The sequence below is a fragment of the Parasteatoda tepidariorum genome, chromosome 7, assembly GCF_982258835.1.
Source record: "Parasteatoda tepidariorum strain Cologne lab strain chromosome 7, Ptep-v5.0, whole genome shotgun sequence".
NCBI lineage: Eukaryota > Metazoa > Arthropoda > Arachnida > Araneae > Theridiidae > Parasteatoda > Parasteatoda tepidariorum.
In genome coordinates this window covers 51,649,123-51,671,951 of record NC_141761.1, presented here as the reverse complement: position 1 = coordinate 51,671,951, position 22,829 = coordinate 51,649,123, and the positions used below count along the sequence as shown (strand labels likewise).

General features: G+C 27.8%; 1 protein-coding gene across 1 annotated transcript in view; it reads right to left on the bottom strand.

The window, feature by feature from the left end:
• Window positions 1-219: 219 nt before the first annotated feature.
• The window catches only part of LOC107450624 (mitogen-activated protein kinase kinase kinase kinase 5), a 38,042-nt gene continuing 15,432 nt past the window's right edge, over window positions 220-22,829 (bottom strand). Inside the window, exons 12-28 of the mRNA XM_043039436.3 lie at window positions 22,219-22,263; window positions 19,355-19,428; window positions 18,663-18,713; window positions 18,521-18,566; window positions 18,333-18,438; window positions 15,213-15,361; window positions 14,161-14,202; window positions 11,825-11,909; window positions 9,919-9,998; window positions 9,760-9,820; window positions 8,993-9,098; window positions 6,859-7,021; window positions 6,681-6,778; window positions 4,402-4,568; window positions 2,623-2,715; window positions 1,990-2,116; window positions 220-1,211 (exon numbers count right to left, since the gene is read on the bottom strand). Coding sequence (XP_042895370.2) covers window positions 1,124-1,211; window positions 1,990-2,116; window positions 2,623-2,715; window positions 4,402-4,568; window positions 6,681-6,778; window positions 6,859-7,021; window positions 8,993-9,098; window positions 9,760-9,820; window positions 9,919-9,998; window positions 11,825-11,909; window positions 14,161-14,202; window positions 15,213-15,361; window positions 18,333-18,438; window positions 18,521-18,566; window positions 18,663-18,713; window positions 19,355-19,428; window positions 22,219-22,263 — 1,581 coding nt within the window. The 3' untranslated portion in view covers window positions 220-1,123. The remainder of the gene's footprint in view (window positions 1,212-1,989; window positions 2,117-2,622; window positions 2,716-4,401; window positions 4,569-6,680; window positions 6,779-6,858; window positions 7,022-8,992; window positions 9,099-9,759; window positions 9,821-9,918; window positions 9,999-11,824; window positions 11,910-14,160; window positions 14,203-15,212; window positions 15,362-18,332; window positions 18,439-18,520; window positions 18,567-18,662; window positions 18,714-19,354; window positions 19,429-22,218; window positions 22,264-22,829) is intronic.

Here is a 22,829-nt window from a genome sequence, read left to right as displayed (position 1 = left end):
ATAAACCATTTTTATAATGTTTTGAAAGTTATATCATTATTAATTTTAAAACTTATTTATATAACTATTAATTTTATAAGTTATATTAATAAATGTAATGATGATAATCCTTATAACTATAAAATAAAAGGTGATTTCAAAATGCTTGGTGAATGGTCCCATAATTGAATTACCATCCTCGTGTAGAATATTTCTTTCAAGCAGATGAAGTGCAAGGTATTTATTGCAATCAATTTTAGGAGTGTTACAGTGAAACTAGGTAGTATGTGAACATAAAGTTTAGCTTCGAATTTGATCAATGAAAATGATTGGTAAATAAGCGGTTTGAAAAAATTATGTTTTGTATCATTTAAATGCTTTAGAGATGGAAAGTAAAATGCCAACAATGACAATCATGATACAGTTTAACTTTAAAACACTGCTTAGTGCAATAGTGAAAGCATTTGTTGATTAATTCCAGCAATTGAACAAATTTATTGCAGCTAATTTCTATTCATTTGAATTTCGTTTCTTTTACTTTATGAGACCATTCATTGATTTTTATAACTACAAAATAATCAGATTTTAATTTATGACACATAATCTACAACATGCACTATATATTGAATTAATCTAAAAGGAATTTAACTTATTTAAATACAATAATAAATTCAATAAAAGAAAAATTATTGCAGTTGTAAAATTTTTAATGTGCGTGATGCAAATATCATACCAATATATTTTTATTGCAATAAAAATAAAATTCTAATTAGTCAAACAAAATTATAAATAAAAATAATTAAAACATAAAAGAAAAACATTCCACTAGATATTTGCAACTCTAACAATCAATAAAAATCTATTCATTCAAATTAGGTATTCTAAAATCACACACATACATGAATCAAAAATAATTTACAAATTCACATTATAATACAATTTTACTTTCTACGAATCAATATAAAATACTGTACATTTCTACAAAGTTTCTACACTGTGTACATGACTTTAAGAGATGATTGGCAACAAAGTGATATTTAATTACATAACCAGTTTTAAATGCTTAAAACAGCATCAACGATCAACAGATATTGCAATTTGACACACAAAACAAAATGGTGAATAGGATGATTGCCACATGCTTTCAATAACTATTTTCATGACCAGCTAAAATATATAGATTTGATGGACTTTTTGGTTCATTTGTAGGTCTGCTTTCAAGAACAACAATTCTGAAAGACAAAAATATTTATGGCTAGTTTAAAAAAGTTCACTAAAATATTGATTAGCATTGTTGTTTTAGAAATTCAAAAATAAATAATTTTTTAAAGAACTTAAACTTACTTTAGGCCAGTCTTCTGTTACATTTGAATAAAATTGTGAATAACATTATGTTGTCAGAATTAGTTTTATTAATTCATTGGCTTTTCCAATTAAGTTTATATTAATACATTTTAACTATGCATACTAGTCATTTATTGTCAATTTTCTTTGTAATATAAGCTATTATTAGTCTTTAATTTAATGTTAAGAGATACTATAGAATCATTGTATCTAACGTAACAGATTTTATTATTCTTCACTACTGAAAACTGTTTTATTAAAATGGAGGCAAAATAAAAATCGAATGTTTATTTTTTCAAAGTTAAATTTCAAGCCAATGTACTAGCACATAGTACAATGGTGGCATATATAGGTTGATTGAAAAATTAACTACAAAGCTAACTGTTAATAGCAAAGTCCTTAGAAATTTTTATTTTTTATTTTCAACAATGGTTTGTTATTATATGCATTATTATATTTCTATAATGATTCCATATTTTTCTACTTAATCATCAAACCACTAAAAGGTATTTTTGTTAGTATTGAGACAGTTTTTGCATGCATGCCTATATATTATGGATATATTAATATTATGGATAAATAGCATATTAAGTGGAATATTTTTCTCTGCAATTTTGATAATAGTTTAAACAATATTTTGATTAATAGATAAATTCAGATAATTACCCATCTGATCCAAGCATCTTAAAAATTCTTGAGTGATCAGTAATTTCTTGAACTATTTCATTATTTTTAAAGTTTCTTCCCTGCATACCATGCTTATGAAATGCTAAAACACTGTCGGTCAAACAAACTAAAGAAATGAGAAAAAAGAATATTTTAAAATATTGTACATGGAAGTAGCAGAAACAATTTTTTCTTAAACCCTCCTCTCTTTCTCTCAAATTAGAAAAGACAAATTAATTTTTTTTAAACATTCCTTTTTCTTTTGATCAACTAGAATATTTTTTTGGAAAAAAGTTAATATATCTCATAATGCTGCTACAATGGTTTGTTTAGAATACTTCACATACTTTAATTAGCATTATTGAAATATTGGGAAATTACAAATTATATTAAGGAATAGTTAGCTGAACTTCAGAGTGAATGCATAAAATATGACATTTTGTGAGCTCATGTATAATAGATAGGCATACTGAAGTTCATAAGATTCTCATGTCCGTCGTAATCAGGTAAAAAATTAGATCTTTTTGTGTTAAACTTTTTTGTAGCAAACAAGTAAATCGATACGTAAATGCATGTAATACAAAATTAGTAATTTAATTTGCACATGTACTATGATTATAAGAAAAAGCATACCAATTGATTCAATCTTATAATCAAACACAAGTTCTGCAGGCTGCCGACGGCTTGATTTTAGCTTTCCTTGCAGATTTACGACTCTGACTAGATCTAAAAAAGAAATAAGTTTTTTTTAATGAAAGCATAAAAAGTCCTACAACATAAAAATTAAATTATAGCCAAGAAAACACAATTATAATAATAATACAAAAGCATAACATTATGTATGTTTCTATGTATGTATGTAAAAAGTATATTTCAAAAGTAAAATCTGAATATATGTTAAAAACTTATATCATTTAAAACATTTAATTACAGGGTTATTTTGCATACAGTATTTGATTCGTAATGAATCATACAGAATAAACTTGATAGAAAAATTGAAACAAAATTATTGACTCAATTAATTTTGAAATAATGAAGCTGAAAGAAAGGTAAGAAAATGCATAATAATTCGATTATTTTAATTATATTTTCATAATAAAGAAAATACAAACATTTCAAAATTCACTCATTAAATTTAATACTGTAAAATGACCAAAAAGAAGTATAAAGAACAAAGTTTGTAAAAAATAACAGTTTGTATTATCTCTAGCTGAGAATAGGAAAATCTCTAGTTTAAAGGACAGGTTCACGTTATTGTGTTCTATAAAACTAAACCAAAATAATAAGCATCAACATCTTGTATAACAGAATATGTTTTGTCAATTGTTACTGATGAAAAAAAAAAAAAAAAACACTGATGAAACAGTAACTCTTTATGATAATTTTTACACCTTTTTGCATGCATTATTGATAACTGCTTTTAAATTGGCCAAAGGAACAGTTTGGATACCAAATATTATATTTTTAAATGAATAAAATTACACATTTTGGCTGTTACTTTCATCTTTAGAGAAATCATTTCAAATCTAATTTCCCAAATGTGACAGTTTTATTAATAATAGCCTCATTTAATAATACCGGTAAGTTCTTTTTGACCTTACTTCCTAGATGTGGCGGTTTTAATAAATAACAGCCTTATCGAGTAAAAAAACTAGTGAGTTCATTTCTGATCTACTTTTCTTGATGTGAATTTTCACTCAAATAACAGTCTTATTGAGAAAAAATACTAATGAAATCATTTCTGACCTTGTTTTCTAATTGTGACGTTTTATAAACCCTTTAACAATCTTAATATTTAAAAAAAAAATAATTTAAAATTGCCTTTTTTTTATTTAAGAAGATTATATATATATGTACAATATATGTATTCATTTTTGGGAATTTTTTAGCTTGAAATTTAAAATTCAATATTTACTCCATTGGTTCATATAGCTTTGACTTCATAAAATATTAAAAAATATTTTCTCATAGTAAACAAACCACATGTATTCACAATGAGCATAAGTAGCTGAGCTAAGAGCACGGAATACATACACCACAAATACATATATTTGGATAGTGCTGACATCTAGTTTAAAATAAACTATCTCCAGTAACATTAAAAATAGTCTGAAGTACCTATCTAGTGTGTAATATAAGGAATAAAAAAAATTCAGACGCAAGAGATGGATATATTCAAACCTTTTTGGTGTATTATATTTGAAAGCTCTAGACCGAAAATAAATACATATGAGAAATAGGAGGCGAAGCTCACCCTATCATTTTGACGGGAGCGAGAAGGAAGAGGTTAACAATAGCTATCATTTAGTAAAAATAAAGCAAAATACTAATTAAAAAAATTGAACTTCATACTTTTACACAGATTAGCAACTTAGGAAAAATAAAAATTTACTATAATAAAACTATACTTACTATCATAACAGACTAAAATGGCATCTTTTTCTAATTGCGTAACATTTATTATCTTCATTGTTTCATGTCGTGGCACAATAGTATCTGTACCTTCCCAGTCATCATTTAACCAATTTTCAGATGAATTCAAGTTGATCATTTCAAGTTCCAAATGATTCCTGTCATATCTAAATTAAAATATAAATGAATAATAAATGTTAAACAATTTTATGAAAGCTGCTCAATAAATTTTAGGACTATAAAAAAACTTTTTAAAATTACATCAGCAGTTTTTGAAAGAAAAAAATAAAAATTCATTTTGTACAAGTAGCGATGATTTAGAAAGAACATATCATTAATAAAGTTAAGAATAAAAAATAAGTTAATAATGCAAAAAAATGTGAAGAATTTTGCTTCGTTTTACCACTTGAAAAATAAAATAAAAAGCTGATTCAATCCCTTCTTCAAACCATAGAATAAATATCAAATGTAATAAAAAATATACTTGACGTAATATGGTCTTTAATTTACATTCAAAAATTTTTTTTAAAATTAAAAATTTATTAAAAAGAAATTTAATTTCAATACATTTTTTAATCTCGTAACACACTTTTCAATCAATTTCTTAAATTAAAAAAAAAAATGATATTGATACATTCATGATTAAAAATATAACAACATTTGATTATTAATTTAAAATAGGGTAACTCCATTATTTTAAAAGTTGAGTTTTGTAATATTTACATTTCTTTGCTTTTTATTTTGCCATATTTATAATTAATGCATTTAAAGTGACAAGAAAATCACTTTTTATACACAATTCAAAGTGAAGAACAATACAGTGTATATATAACGATTAAGAGCTTTATGTTATTTTAGTAGTAGTATTTGTTTTATCATATTAATATATTTAAATAATTATAGATCCTATATCTAGAAAATTATGAAATTTGTTGTAAAATTAACTTTCACATAAATGCAATAAAATATGACTTAAGAATAAGTTTTTATAAGAATAAAAATGCTAAAAGGAAAAGGCAAATAAGAATGTATTGGTTGCAATAACTTTAGAATTTAAGCATTCAAAATTTATTTAAAAAAATACTTTTATTAAGCATTGCATATTTGGTCAAAACTAAGTAATTTTAAATTTCTCTCTAACAAAGTTTTTAAAAAAAAGCATGTTTAGTGTAAAGAATAGTGATTTCTACCAATGTACAGTGTGAAAAAAAAGGGACTTAATATATCTGTATGATGAGGGTTCAAGACACCATGTTCTTTTTTTAAAATTGAGTTAATACCATGTCTGTGTAGTAGATTTTAGGCTATCTTGTGGTATAGGACCGGTCATAATGAATGGCAAAGTTAATCAAACCACCAAGATTAGCTGAATAATCTTTAAGTAAATTTGAAAAAAATCTAAGCTCTGCTCTTCTCAAAAATTACATTTCTGTGACATGGTGTCTTTTACCTCCAATGTACAGATATGTATTGTTTTTAATAAATAGCTATGTAATTGCCTTATTTATTATGTGGCTCAAATTTATTTTTAGTCACAAAAATAAATTTTAAACAATATCGCTAGGATTCTGGTCCTTACACAATATTTTAAAACACTAATCTTCTGATACATGGCATTAACATTTTAAAAGTGACCTAAAAGTACTTTGGCTAATTTCAAAAGAAAATATCTTATTTCATAGTGCACAGAATAAAGCTGATTAAATATTTATTGTTTCTTCACAACTCTGACTTCATGCAAATAAAAGTTTCATAAAATATCTAAAAACCAAAATAAGTTTCGTGTTAAGACAGCGCAAGGAAATAATCATTTAACATTCTAAAAACTATAGTAAAATAAAAATTAGCATATTTAATTTTTTTTTTTTAATAAAAAATGTGGAAAAAGTTAAAGTTACCTTGACAATGAAATAAAGCAATACGATTTACAAATAAAAAATTTTAGAGTAAGAAAAAACATGCTTTGGCTTGATAAATGCAGAAGAATAATTTGTTTCTCTAAAGAATAATATTTTTTTCGTCCAAAAATTTTAAAAACTAAAATTTTTTGTTAAAATAAAATTATCTTAAAAAATAAATATTTAGTCAAAAAGTCTCGTTTGCATCTATCTTTGAAATATTAATTTCTAAAATAAAATAAGATATATCAAATCACTTTGGTTAGTGAATAACTAAATTTAAAATTTTTTTTTTCAAAATTTAAAAGCTATGTTTTTACAAAAATGATAATGTGCAGATAAAAGATATAAGAAGTTCACTCTGTACCAAACAAATCTTACCCTTTTTTAACACCGGTACATATCATTGGATACTCTAAATCAGGAGTGATGATCATTTCAAATACTTCTAAATTGGCAGGAATATAGCATTCCACTTGCTGAAAGAGGAGATTTTATGCATAAACTTATAAGTTAAAAGAAAACATAATGAAAGTAACGATTTCTGCATGAAATGTACCTTTAAAAGCATAAATTTTTTCAGAGGATTATACCACTGCATAAGAAAAAGGCCATTTCGCAGGGCCCCACACAAATATTTGTAGCCATTATATGGATTCCTTCCCACAGAACAACGCTTACATCCTTTTGTATCAGGCACTTTAGAAGTAGCAGAAAATTTCCTGAGATAAGAAAATTTAAAGTTAACATTAGTTTAAACATAGATATATCTTTTCACACCATTCATAAGTATATGAGTTTATTTGTATCTCGACGAGATACAAAGGCATACAGAAGGCATACGAGAGTAGATACACACATAAAACATCTAAAATAATGAATAATACAATTCTATTAAACAAGTGTAAACCAATTAAAATAGTAAAGTAGTAAGAGGGTTAAAAAACAAAATCACCCAAAAACCAATAAATGTTAAAACTTTACAGAAGCATGTAAAACAGTAATAAAATATTAGAAGTTAAAATTTGGTATAAAAGTTAAAAAGCAGAACAAGTTAAGAATCAAAACAATCAGTTAAAAATTGATAAGAACAATACAAGTTAAATCCTAGAGAAGTTTAAAATGATGGTAGATAAAAACACATCCATAAGTATATAAGAAAATAGAATAAATTTTCCTGAAAATAAAAAAATAAGTAAGATAAACACTAATTCAAACATTAAAAGCACACTAGTGAAATGGTGAAGAAAAAACATTGCTTTCTACATACTTTTGAGAAAATGGTTAAATTTCTATATGTCAAGAAAAGACTGGATGTTAAATAAATAATCCCTAGAAACTGAAGGGAAAAGATATTACCTGTTTAAAAACTTCATTTGCTTCAAAAACATACAAAATGGAAAGATGTTTCAGATGACATATTGACATGCTTCAAGCGCCATTTTCAAAACTTGCTAGTAGTGAATGAGCAGATACAAAAGTGATTTGAAATATAAACGTAAAGGAGAGAAACAAAATTAGAAAAAATCACAATAGCTGAGAGAGAGAGAGAGAGAGAGAAAGAAATATAGAACAAGAAACCTCCTTTCGTCCACTGTAGTTCTTCTTATTCTATTTTTCATCTTTTTTTTTCTCTCTCTTGGCTACTGTGAATTTCCTAGTTTTGATTCTCACCATCATTCTTCTATTTTTCATTTCAACTTTACGTTTTATATTTCTAATCTCTTTTGCATCTACTTTTTACGACTGGCAAGTTTTGAAAATGGGCGTCTATTTGAAACACGTAGACTGTTATTTCCGATTTGTAAGTTTTTAAAGTGAATGAAGGTTTTAAACAAGGGAGGGACTAGATGACTTAAAGAGTCCACTTATACTTATTAATCTGTGCTCAGACACAACATACTTTTTATAGTATTTCAAATATTGGTTTTTGACACTTACAATTATATAGTCAAAAGCACACATGATTTTTTAAACTATATTAATTCGCTCCCTAAATATATGTGTGTGCGTGTGTGAGGATAGCTCTCATTCCTCATTTAGTGGAGGATTCATGTATTGCGTTGTACAGAGATGATCCATTTGCACTGGCTGTAAGCTTTCACTGCTAATGGAAGCTAAACAAATTAATTATTGCTACTTTTAATGCTGGTCAGGATGATTTTTTGTTGCATCTTAAATAGGAGATTGTGCAAAATTTTCTGTAACATTTTTTTTAACAAAAATTGTTACATGTTATATCTTTGATAAATTATTTAAATTTACAACCAATCACATGCCTTTACATAAATATATATTTGTTCAAAATCATTTTTGTGCAAATGAATTTAATAATTATACACAAAATTTGAATTGATTTGCGCAAATATTTCTCGAAAAACTAAAACTTTATAGTCTAAGCTTTTTACTACTTTTGATTACATTAGACGAGCCACATATCTTAGATAGTTGTTCTTTATTTTGGGGATCAAGAACCAGAATTGAAAAAAAAAGCATCATTATTAAAAGAAAATATGTTTTTGTGACTGCTTTCACAATTTAATTAAAGTGTTTGTTAATTAACTAAAATATTTTAATTGGGTTCCTTAAAACCATTTTAGTATGAGAAAATATAGTCATAAAAAATTAATAAGGATGCAAGTATGACCACAAAAAAAAAAAAAAAAGAAGAAGATGAAAGTATTTATTTTTACCTTGGAACAAACTTTTCAGGAATTCGGTTCATAGGCAGAGAAAACTTGTTTGACTGCTTTGCATAAATTTGTAGGAGATCATGTTGGTATAGCTGAGGTGATTTTCCTGGGGGAAAAAATGCGACTATGTGAAGGGAGAAGATAATTTTGTTACCACAAGTAACAAGAAACAGTAGAAAAAAAGAAATATTTAAATTCCTATTTAGCATTTTTTTTTAATAATTAATTATTTTAACACAGCCTTTTCTTATATGGAAAAAAATGTATCATAACCAATATTCTCAGCTTTTTGAATAATTCAATTAAGAAAAATACAAACAGCAATTTTCTTAGAAGTGTCTTTTTTAAGCTTGAGGGGACTATTAAAATACATTGACATTAATGAATAAGCAAGAACAAGTTGGTTAGTAAATGAGGTCAGGTCAGCTAAAGTCGGATAAAGCAGAGAGACATAATCATTTCACACAAATAATATGAAAAGTGAAACAAAGAAATAGACAGATTTTAAAATAAGATTTCTGAAGATAGGAGAGTACAAAAAAATTTAATGGATTAGAAATTATAGAGTTTGCCATTGTTAATAAAATTTATATAAATACTTTAATTTGCACTCTCAGTTTTTTCAATTAGAAAAAAGTATTACTTTTGTTTGGAAGAGTTTTCTCATTTATATTATACACAAACTAGAGATTAATAAAAGGAAATAGGAATCAATATAAAAACAGCAATAACAAAAAGAAAATTGAAGTCAAAATTAAAATAGCAACCTGAAAGGGTCATTAACACATTCTGTATCACAAACATCCAGACTGTTCTTCTTGGATATAGCTAAAAGAAACAAAATTCCAGAACAAGAAATTTGTCAGTTTTATTTTTACAAAAAACGATATAAGTATAAAAAATTCAAAAATCAATTTTAAACTTACTTGATCAACAGTAGCATCATGTAGTTCATTCAGATTTAAAGTGTAAATCCCTTCCTCGCAGCCAAAAAGGATATGCTGATCTAGAAAGTACAAAGCATTTAAAGAAAAACTATTTAATCAAAGAAAGTCATGTGTAATGTATTGAAGTCAACTTTCATACAAAAAAAAAGCTCATTCAAATTTTAATGAAAATTAAGCATTTATAACAGTTTTAAAGAAAAGGCTAATCTAAAAAATTATCAGGTAATTGAAAAATATTCTACTAAACACAAAGTAAAGAAATAGATAATTTTTAAGATTATTCAAGTAGAGGAATTTATTCAAATTCAGAGTGGAAATCCTTTAATTACTAGAGAAAAGAAAATTATTAGTAAACTCAAATAATTAAATAATTGCTGCGGCTAATAGAAAAGATTAATGTTTACATTTTATTAATATCATTTGCTCTGTTATTAATTATATGTGCATTTAATTGCAAGGAAGACTGGGGATTTTACTCAGACCAGAATTTTGAGCCTTTCGATATGTTTTGGAAATCTTAAGCTACAAGATCTTCCAAATAAATTACATAATTTTATTTTTTAAATAAATGTGGTATAATACATAATTGTCAAACCCACTCTAATATATAAAAATTATATTAAATTTTTTTTTTATCAAAAAGCTTTATTTTTTGTTGTTGTTTATTATGAATTACAGTAACTTGCAACCAACTTCTTTGATTCAAAAGTAGTGTTTTTTAGTATTTATTTACATGAATATTATTAATTGTGTAAAGCTTTTTAATTGATACAACATTGAAAACAGAGTGTGTTTGGCGTAAAAGCACCAGTGCAATTACTTTGCACTATTAATATATAATTTTATTCATAATTCAGTGTAAAAGTGCCAAAAGGAGGAGATTCTCGCTGCCCATAAATGTGACCGCAGTCACTCATTTGGAAGAGGTAACATTTTTAGTTTATTTTCAGAAACAGAGTATAATGCCTAATTGGTAAAATAAAGCTAGCCCTCTTTCTTGAGAATTATATTGAAATTATTAAGATTAATATCCACAAGGGTTGTTCACCTTTTTGTGAAAAACCTATTCATATATTTTTGTGATTTTAGGAAAAATCACAAAAAATAGTAGTCTTCTCAAACTTTTTGTGAATGAGTATTTTTGTGAAGAAAAAAACAAACAAATTTTTTAAATTATGAATTAAAAACATGATTGATTCTATTTTTCATAAGAATTCATAAGTGTTGTGAAGGATCCATTTTTAAATAAAATAATGTGATAAAGTGAAGGGTCAATTTTTACAATAAAAATTTTGTGAAGGGTTAATTTGCAAAAGTCTATTTTGCAAAGAGATAATTATAATAATAAAACTTTTTTAGAAAAGGTATATTAACACATAAAATTTTCTCCAACATGACTGCTAATCTGGTTAATTAACTAAAAAACAAGATATTTTTTTATAAAACTCTTAATAGTAGGAAATAGTTTGTTAATCACACAAAAAAAAAGAAAAAAAAAGTTCGACATTTATGTTTGGATATAGAATTTGCATTTACTTTTGAAAATAAATATATATATTTATGCTCAGTCTTCCACAGGTTTTCGTTAAACTTTTCTTTTACAATTGAATTAAGGGAACATTAAGCATAAATGAAACTCTTCATTTTAGAGTAAAAAATTAAATCAGTCGAAAAAAGTTATTAAACTATTTAAATGGGTATCAAAATCAAATGGGAGACCTATTCAATGTTGTCTGATAGGTAGAGAGAGTAATGTTTTTATATTCTTCAAATGTATATTACTCTTACAAATAATAAACGTTCTTGATAAAAAATTGTTAATTTAATGAGAAATTTTAGATTAAATTCATTAAAGTAAAAAAAAAGTAGTTAAGAACAATTTTACCTCTTGTTTCTGGGTGAATCCAACTGACGGTACAATGTATTTGTAATGGGCAACCATTGAAAACTTTAGAAAAACAAGCACCCATCTGGAAAAATAGATTCTTCTTTAAATTGTTATCATGCATAATATTTGATTTCAAATGGTTTTTCTTATTTATTTATTATTAGAAATACTTTTAAATTTTTTTATACATTTGATTTTGCACTAATTTAATTAAAAAATATAAAAACATTTTAAAAAAAGCATCGAAAGGAACCATACTGGCAGGTATAATAATTTGCTGCACATTAACAACGCAATAATTTATTTATTTTTAAATGAATTCTTTAAAATTAGTATTTTTCAAACCGCAATACATCCCTCTAAATAGTAATATTTTTTTCAACATCACAACGCAACTCACGAAAATTTTATATACAATGGATAAAAACTGATATAATGGTTTTATAATTTAAATAACTGAGGTTTTCAGTTGAATAAACCTTCATAAATCTTTTTTTTGCACTTATTTTGAGATAAGAATAAAAACATTTAAATGTTTATATAGAGAAAATAAGCAATTTAAAACTACCTGAGAGAGGAAGAAATTTTTTTAAGGCATTTTATTGATTTCTTTGATGACATTTAACATGCAATAAAGGTATACTTAATGTAATCTGGTGTATTTATTTGTATCATACTAAATTTTACCTCAACTATGCAATAGTAATAATCTGACGGACATTGAACATCTTGGGAACATGTTCATCAAAATTCGTAACATTTATAAAATATTAAATATGCAGGTCTTAAGTCTTGCTGATTTTTATTGCTGTATTTGTTTAACTCTTTTACCAATTATTTGTTTCTCTATGTTAGTGCAGAGTGGTTTTTACTCTGGGCAAAGATGTATATGAAGTGCTACAGTGTAAAGTCGCATATCCGGAATCCGTGGGACTTCCAGAAGTCCGTATAATAGATTTTTCCGTATAATAGACCCCCAAGGTGAACAAAGCTTAAAATGATTTAATAAACGATCTGAATCTAAGAAGCAAAAGATAAATAAACGTTATTTTTTAAGGGGAAAAATGTTTTAGCATTAGAATATCTAAATCAAATATAAAATATTAGAAAAAAAATATTATTGCTGAAAATATGGAAAACGAAAAAAATTTAACAGTTGTGAAAATATTAATCCGCCATTTTGAACTAGAACGATTCAAGCAGGAAGGGGAAATTCATGTCATTCTGGAACAAAGCTTAAAATGATCTTAATCTAAGAAGCAAAAAATAAATAAACATTATTCTTAAGGGGAATAATGTTTTAGTATTAGAATATCTAATCAATAAAATATGAAATATTTGGAAAAAAAATATTATTGCTTAAAGTATAGAAAAAAAAAAATTGACATATGAAAATAATAATCCGCCATTTTTAACTAGAATGATTCAAACAAGAAAGGGAAATTCCCGTCATTCATTAAAGTGGGTAGGTGGAGAAGAAAAATTCATTTCCTCCTTATTTGTGAAAGAAAATAAGTGTAAAGATGAGATCATTTAAGTTGAGGGTGGGGAAGTAACAAATTATTGTTTTCTCTCCAATCATTGGCTATCAATCAAGCATAAAGGCGGGGCACGCTGATCGGGTTCTCTTTATTTTTTCTTCTATGACTGGAAGAATCTGCTAAAGAGAGAATGTTACCCCCCTTTTCCCCCGCCTCCTAAATATTACATGGTATGGGGAAGAACGAATGTTTTGTTTCTCAAGGACGTATATCCTTTTAGACCTATTCAAATTTTCCATTTTGACTCCCCCTCCACCTTAACGCTTGCCCCATTTACCCTTTTCCACAGTATTTCTTCTTTCAATAAAAAGGTTTAAGGAAATGCCTCTTTTACTAGCGACCTGCATGGGAAAGGAGGGGGGGGGGAGGGGACTCAGTTGCGGTTTTTTGAAAACAAATCTCCCTCTTTTTCTTACATTCTTTTTCCTACTTCCCCTTTCTGGTGATTTATGGGTTCGATGCCAAAAAGAGAAAATGTGTCAAAAGACTTTTTTTTTTTTTTTGAGGAAAGGGGATGATGGAGAGATGTTTGTTTATTTTGATTGTTAAAAAGTGTCCGGGAAATCGACCCTTCCGGGAAAGGGACGTCCAGATATGGGACGTTACACTGTATTACTAGAAATAAAAAAATAGTTTCGCATATGTATAGATACATAAACCAAAATTCAATCATATGAACTGTATTTAATTTTTGATATATCAGGTGAGAAGAGAGTAAAATAAAAATTACATAAAACTTATCTAATGATCAATTAAAATGTAAATAAAATTGCATATTTTAGAAATACATACATGAACTTTTGGAGTGGGAGGAAGTCCATTGGATACAGGTTTCTAAAATAAAAAATTAAGCATCATATAAATATATTATTCAAATTTACTCACAAAGTTACATTAAATTTACACAACACTAATTCAAATATTGATCATCAACGGATATCTGTATCTACTGGACTTTTTCTAAAACTTTCTGCCAACGGTTGGTAGAACACGAAGACCAGAAAAAAGCCTACAGAGCACTAAACTCAAGATATATATTTAAAAAAAACTTATGCTATCATATACTTTTCTATGTCTAAAAAGTTTCCTTGAGACATTGTATTGTGAATAGATGAGAATAATTTTAAAGTATTAAATTTCATGGACTGGAAATTGATTGATTCGTTAGCAGGTTATCCACAGTCTCGCATAGATTTAACTGCTTGGAATAAAGAAAACACATTGCAAAAGTATCAATTCCAAAATATAATAATCAAATTCATACAAAATTTATGCCATGATTCTTTTGAAAATACAGAATATAGAGAAGATTAACTTAAAAAATAACAAAATTGATTTCCGAAAGACTTACTTCCCGTCGCATATTTGTGATTTAGTTTATTAGTTTAAAAAACACTTAGAGCAGTATGAAGATTATATCTATATTTCTGCCTTTTTATTAAAAAAAAGAAACAAATTGGTCACAAATTTCTTTTATAGTGAGCAGAATATTAAATAATCAAACTTTTAAGACACTCAGAATTTTACTATGAATTAGAAGGAACTGCATGCTATCCATTTTCTAATGTTGTCCAAGCAGCATAACTACAAATTTTACTGTTTTTTTTTCCATAATGAAGAACATGAATAAAGAATAATAAAATACAATATAGGACACAAAGGAAAGATAAAATTGGCGAAATTCAAATGATTGAAACAGATATCTAATGAAGTGAGTTAAAATTTTAGTCTAATATCATATAAAATCCATATCCAACAATCATAAAAAGAGTAAAAGGTGGCATAGTTGTTCAAAAATCATAAATCCATCAGAATTGGAATTTTAAAAAATAACAATAGCATACTGGAGGTGTAGTCTTCTTTTTATCCTTAGGACGAGGTGGTACTTTAGGAGGCGAATTTTCAGTTTCCGAACTTGTGGCACTTGTAGAATTTTCATTATTATCGGTAGTAGTAGTACCAGTAATAGCGTCTATTGTACTTTGATAAGAATCTAAAAAGAATTTCAAGAATTATACAAAATAAGTTATTGCAGTACATACATATAATTACAATTTAATATTAAAGAAACTATTGTTACATCATTAAAGCAAGAGTCTTTTATTTGTATAAGAGATGCTCTCAAAGAACTAATTTTTTAAAAAAAGATCTATCTGTAGAGCAAAAGAGCAATCATGTTCTACGCTAAATTACAGTCAATGACCACAACAAAAAACAAGTAAATTTGTCCTTAAATTCTCACTCGAACTATTGTTTGTTTAGAAAGATTCAAAAATTAAAAACATTTTAATTTGAATTAAAATTTTTGACAAATAAATTACAAAACTTCAAGCTATCTTTAATTACTAAATAAAATCTTACTTTAAATGAGAAAAAAATTAAATAAATAAATAAAAAGAGTTGAAAACATTTCTCAATACATTACACATGAATACATTACTCAATACATTCTCACATTCATGATACATTTCTCAATACATTACACATGAATACATTACAAATTTCTTTCTTACGAAAACTGTTATAGTGGGATTTCCAAGGTAATTAAGATTTTTCTAACTCACAAACTCAAACAATGTGCTAAAAATTCTCGTATCACAAAAATAATTATTGTCAATCAACAAAGATTTTAAATATATTACAGGTAAAAATTCTATAAAAAGAAAAGTAGACTTTTCTAAATGTTTCTTAACCAACAATTTGAAGAGTGGGATAAGACCAGGTACCTCGATTGTGTCAAAATTAGTTCTGTTTTCTAAAGGAAAAACTCTGAACTACACTTTCCTAGGTGGGAAAAAGAATCTACCATATTGATGTGTTCTTGTTGATTAATTCATGGTTTTTGCATAGATAAGTTTGTTTTACTATGCAAATTCTCTAATGCTGTTTTTTGTTCTTAAACTAGCCCAATTTATTGATCATTAAAGTCAAAAAAATTATTTTTAGTCCAGCTTATTTTATTTTCGTTAAAGATTTATATATTAACAAACGGTAAGGATTTAATCCAACAATAGCTCTGTTTTGTTATGAATCAATAACTCCTGCTCATATGGTAAGACCGGATACCACAAGATCTAAACAACACACACACAATGCGAGTCCATTCTAGGTCCACAAGATATAAACTCCTGTTTGTGAAAATTGCAACACCATGAAGGAATCGTCATAATTGAATGAAATTTAATGCACAGTTGAGTGGTAGTAGTACAAATAAATGATTAAACTTTCAAAGCAAACAAGCAATAACAGGAGATCGAAATCAGTATTTTGTGTAGCCACCACGCTCCGCAATAAGTGCTGCCACGCGACGTGGCATGGAGTCAAGCAAACTTTGAATGTGCGTCTGAGGAAGAGAATTCTAGACTGTTTGTATGCATACCCAAAGTTCGTCTGTAGAAGCAACAGGACGAGGATTATGAGCGAGACGCCGACCAACGAAATTCCACACATGTTCAATCGGCGACAAATCCGAGGAATACACCGGCCAAGGAAGAAGTTGTATCTGTCGCAATGCAAGGAAGGATTGAACAGTCCTAGCAATATGAGGGCGGGATTTGTCCTGTTGAAATACAGCACCTGGCAAGGCTTGAAGGAAGGGAACAGCTTGGGACTGTTGAACTTCACTGATGTACCGGTTGTTGTTCAGATTACCCACAATTCGTAACAATTGAGATCGTCCATGATATGCTATAGCACCCCAGACCATAACTCCGGGTGTTCGTCCACTGTGGCGCTCGATAACGCACTCCGGAAGATGGCGTTCACCGGCATAGCGTCTGACACGAATGCGGCCATCATGGTACCACAAATTGAAGCGAGATTCGTCAGAAAACTCGACACGCTGCCAATCAGCACGCCAGTCCCTATACTGGTTGGCCCATTGCAGCCGCAGGCGGCGAAGGTTCAGCGTGAGGGGGTTCCTGTATAAAGGAGTCCTTGCGCGCAGTCCACGCTGCAGCAGACGTCTACGAATTGATAAAGCATACAATGAAACACCTGTAGCTATTGACCACCGTGCTGCCAGTTGTCTAGAAGGAGCCGTACGGTCCGTTACCGCAACGCCAAACAGGTGTCTATCATCGCGAACTGACGCGACATTTCGGGGTCCACTCCCGGATTTCCGAGTTGTCCGACACTCGTCCATCCACTGCTTTCAAACACGCATCACTGTGCTGCTGTTATGCTGCACACGAGCTGCTACTGCACGATAAGATAATCCAGCTTCACGAAGGCCGATGATTCTCCCCCGTTTAAACTCCGTAAGTTGTTGAAATCTCGCTCTCTTTCGTCGAATAGGCATAAGTAATGACTAAGCTAACGTTTACCACTAGCAGATAACCACCGATAACCAAACTCGCTTGGCTACAGCCGTCTATTTATTCGGATCCATCCGCCTTTCAGAGGGCGCTGAGTCAGCATGCGCATGCGCTACGGGTCTGAAATTCTAATCATTTGCATATCATGCTCTACTTTACATCTCCTGAAAATTTCAGCTCACTCGCGTAAGTCCTTCATGGTGTTGCAATTTTCACAAACATGAGTTTATATATGCCCTATATGCAGCAATAGTAATCAATAATGCATAACAAAATTGGTGCACAAAATGCACTAGATAAATAATTTAAATGCTTTAAAAAATTATACATCAATACAAAATCACTATACCCTTTTAAGCATTTACTGTCATAAACAAAACAACATAAACAGTATCTGTTAAAACTTTTTTTCTTGGAGGGGTATTTTTTAGATTAAAGAAAGTAATTTTTTAAAGTTAAAAAACGAAAAGCTCAAAATTTTTTTCTCTCCCAGCTCTTAATTTTTTTCCTTAGATTTTTCATTTTTTTCAGAGATTTCTATAAGTTTTTAAACTAATTTAAAATTTTCTAAAGTGTATGAACTCTGAATAATAAACAAATAAATAACTCAAACAAATAAAATTTATTAAAAATTACTGAAATATGAACCTGTATCATTCAGTGGACTGGTTCCATGATTTGATAACGTGTCCATTCTTTCCTCTCGAGGAATGCTGTTATGTCCTCCAGAAACATTACAGCCTAGAGATGGTTCCTGAAAGAAAAATAATTTATTAATACATTATTTAATAAAATAATTTCATAGAATTTGATAACAGGGTAATGTAATTACACACCTCTACACTTTCATAATCACCCCTAGAGCTTAAAGGTAATGTTGCCCTGAAAATTCATTAAGATTATTATTTTTTATTTCATGTAAATAAAAATGCGCAAATATAAATAAAATATTGTTCAAAAATAGGAGAATATACTTACTGTTGAGAGAGTTGAATATTTTTTCTATCTTCAACAGACAATAAATTACTCCTGAAATAGTGAAATAGACTCACATTCTATTGCAATAACCAGGTTCAAGAAAATGTATTTTTATCACTTAATTCATGTAAGAATGTTAGCTTAAAAACTATACAGTTTGCAAAATGCAGCCTAAAAATTAGATCCGAAAAAATATTTAATTCACTTTTCCTATAAAAAATAATACAGTAAACAATTCATATTTTTTAAAATTAATCTTGAGGAGTAACAGATTCAAATTACTTAAGAAGTGGTAAGATTACAAATTTGAGATATTTAAGAATAATTAAATCTAAAGATTACACTTATAATATAACAAATTTATTAAGTATTAACTTCACAGTCACTTATTTAGTATTAAACTCACAATTATATTTAAATAAATAAATGAAAAATGTATGCTCTTATTCTTATTACATTGAACTAATACTTAAAATTATCAGGAACTTGTTGATTTAGTTGACCCTCACTTCTAATAAGGAGAAAACATTTTTAATTTTTTACTATTTAGGAGACAAATATTTATTGCTGTTCATCCTAACAACTTGACGGTTTGATAATTTAAAGAATTTGTTTATTCTCGAATAACATTGCTAGTATACTAGTGCTAGGATGCTAAATAAACACAGAAAAGATATGGATAAAATATTTACTTGTGAATAACTTCATCATTATCTTGTTCCATCCAAGCAGTTGGTAAGTCATAAACATCATTTTGTGAAGTTTCCTATGTATAAAATTTTTAAAAAAATTAATAATATTAAAATAAAAATTTCATGAAAATATTTTTAAGAACATTTCAGTTACATTTAAAAACAAGAGTCATAAATATTTCTATTGACAGCTAAATATTTTTACAGCCAATTTGATCACAATTTGCAACAGAGAATAATTATTTCATTGTTATTCAAAACAGAATATAAAAAAGGCCTTAATAAAATTAATACCTTAAGTATAAAATTTCATGCAAAATGATCCCTACTGTTATAAATAGTGTTTAGAAGGAAATTTTTGTTTTAAAAAAAATATTATAATATTCATTAAAGACGCCCGGTGGCTGAGCGGCAGAGCACCGCGCTGTCAAGTCACAGGTCCCTGGTTCGATCCTCGGGCCGGGCAAGGTTGACTCAGCCTTTCATCCTTTCAGTGGGTCGATAAATTAGTACCAAGCATGCTTGGGAAATAAACACAGGGGGTTCCGCGTTCCGCTGACCGGAACATCTGCTCCTGCACCCCAGAGCCTAAGGTAAAGTAAACTGAGATGGGCACAGTAGGCCTTGGCCCTTTATGGGCTGTCGTGCCACTGAATTTAGTTTAGTTTAATATTCATTAAGATTTTCGACACACAATCAATAATAAATATTTTCAATACAAAAATCACTGATTTTATTTTCCAATAGTAAAAGGCATGCAAAATAAATTTTCTTGTTATGGGAAAATGAAGTCAAATGATGTTGCAGGCAGTAAGAGTATCGCAAAATAATGCCAATCACCTTTTTGTAGAAACAGAAAAACATTTATATAGTTTATATGCAATTCAAAAGCTTAGTGGAAGAACATGGCAAGTAAAACTTACATGATGTGAACAAAATATATTTTTCTGCTTAAAATTGAGGGATAAAAACTTGGCAGAATAAACTATTTAATTTCATAAACGTTGTTGAACAGCCAACACAATTTTTTGGTGTATGACTACTAATGTTTAACTCCATAGCCTTGTAATTTTGAACCCATTCCACTAGAAGACAAGGGAACTCCTAGATCAAGTATTGGGAGAAATTCCTTCGTTCAGAACTTTTTGATGGAACTAAAACACATTTGCGTTACACGGAGAGGGAAATGGCTTAAACTTCCAAGGTTAGTCTGATGGCAAGGGGATTCTAACCCATCATCCATCTACCACTGAGAATATTTTACGTCAGCACTGTGATTCAGTGCAAGCTGGTTGCGGAATTCGTATCGACCAGTCATTGCTGGGATTCGAACCAGGTTCACCACATTAGAAGGCTAATGCTCTATCCCCTGAGCAATCACAGCTCCAGAAAAAACTATGAATACTTTCAGCCAACCACAAAATGTTTTTAAACCTAAAATATTGGGTGCTTTGAAACTATCAATCAACATAGTTTTCCACAGTGCCCTTCAATTTAAAACTAATTTAATTAGGTTTAAGTTCCAAAATTAAAAATCAAGTGAGTTGTTACAGTATAAAAAAATCAAAAAGAGCCTATGGCCAATTTGTTTTCCATTTACTGCTTTCCGATAAAGACCTACATACACAACTGCAAAATTTTTGAACCTGTTAAGATAAGGATATTAAACAGCTTACCACTGATTACAACTTCTTCGTTAGAAAACTAGTGTTTCTTTTTTAGATTTTTGCTTTACTACTAAAAAACATTTCTGCAAGGCTTCTAGTTCATGATTTCCCACACGTACCCTCTAAATAACATTACCCAAATGAAAATTTAACATACATTTTCCATTGTTTTATATTCCATTATCTAATATTTTACATTATTCCCAAACAAGTGTATGTTATAAACATTTAAGAAGTAATATAATAATAATAATAAAAAATTTAAGAATACTGATAAATAGTAGTTCAAAATATAATCACTTAATACAGGAGGGGGGGCATTCTGTAATAAGTGGATGTACATCATGATATACTAGCATAAATGTAAATAAACAGATGAAAAATAAAAATTCAAAAAACTTTTTTTCATGTAAAAAGAAATGAAGCAACAAATCGATTTTTTTAAACCTTAATTTAAAATAGAATTTATAGCTTGATAATGTTAGATAAATTCTGAATAGCTTGATAGTCTGAATTATAAAACTTATTGATCTTTTCGAACATAATTTTATGTATATTATTTCCAAAGATCATTAAATAGAAAGGTAAAGGCCATTAAGTTATCTTCAAAAGATTCAACCAATGAATTATATCATTTTTTTTAAATTTGTGATTTATATGAGAAACCTCTAAAGTATATAAAAAAAAAGTAATGAAATTATAAATAGTAGTACAACAGTAACTGATAAACATTAGTTTAAATAAAATCACTTAATAAAGGGGAGAGAGGAAGGAGCATGCTGAATAAAATGGATATTCATCATGACATACTAGTACAACTAACTAGGAAATGCAATAAACGTATGAAAAATTAAGTCAAAAACACAAATTAAAAAACAAATTAGAATTAATTAAAAAACGAAGCCAGAAATTAAATTTTTTAAAACCTTAATTTAAAAGAGAATTTACAACTTGATAAGGTTGTATAATCTTGACATTCTGAAAAACAGAACTCGTTTATCTTTTCTAATATTATTTTCATATGCATTTTTTCCAAATGATCATAAATAAAAATGCATAGGCTATAAACGATCTTTAAAAAATTCAATAAATGGATATAATATTCAAAATACTACAACTGTTATACAAGCGTACTAGGAAAAAAATATGGCCTGAATAATCATAAACATAAATAAATGATAATAAAATAAAAGTTACCTCAGTAATTCCCCAGGAATGAGAAACTGGTGATTCTTCAGTATTCTATAATCATAAAATTTGTTAAAACTTGATTCCTTAAAAAATGTTAAAACTCAATACAAGAAGAAATAAACACATAAAAATAATTAATAAAATGTTGTACCATAAAAACAATTTTTTTTTCAATTTTATTCTTATTTTAAATAATGTTCAAAAAATTCTGTAGAATGGTAATGTTAGGCATTAAAAAAATAATAATTAACAAAATATATTAGGAAAAAAAACACAAGAATTGAACTTTTATAAAAGCATTATATACAAAAATTCCTATTTTTAAGGAAATACTTTGATATTGATATAGCATATGATGGTAATGCAATTTCTAACACTTTAGTAATTACTCATACATTAATAAGATACAAATTTGTTAAGAAACTAACATATATTATTTATGCCCTACTCTCTCTATTCAAGTCTTGTAGATATTAATATAATCAAGTTTTATCAAGAAATTAAAAAAAAAAAAAAACGTTATTTAATTCAATTGAACTAAGCTTAAGAAATACTCTCAAAATAGTATCAATTATGAAACAATATGTTTCATAATGAGTCCAAAATGTTAAAAGTTT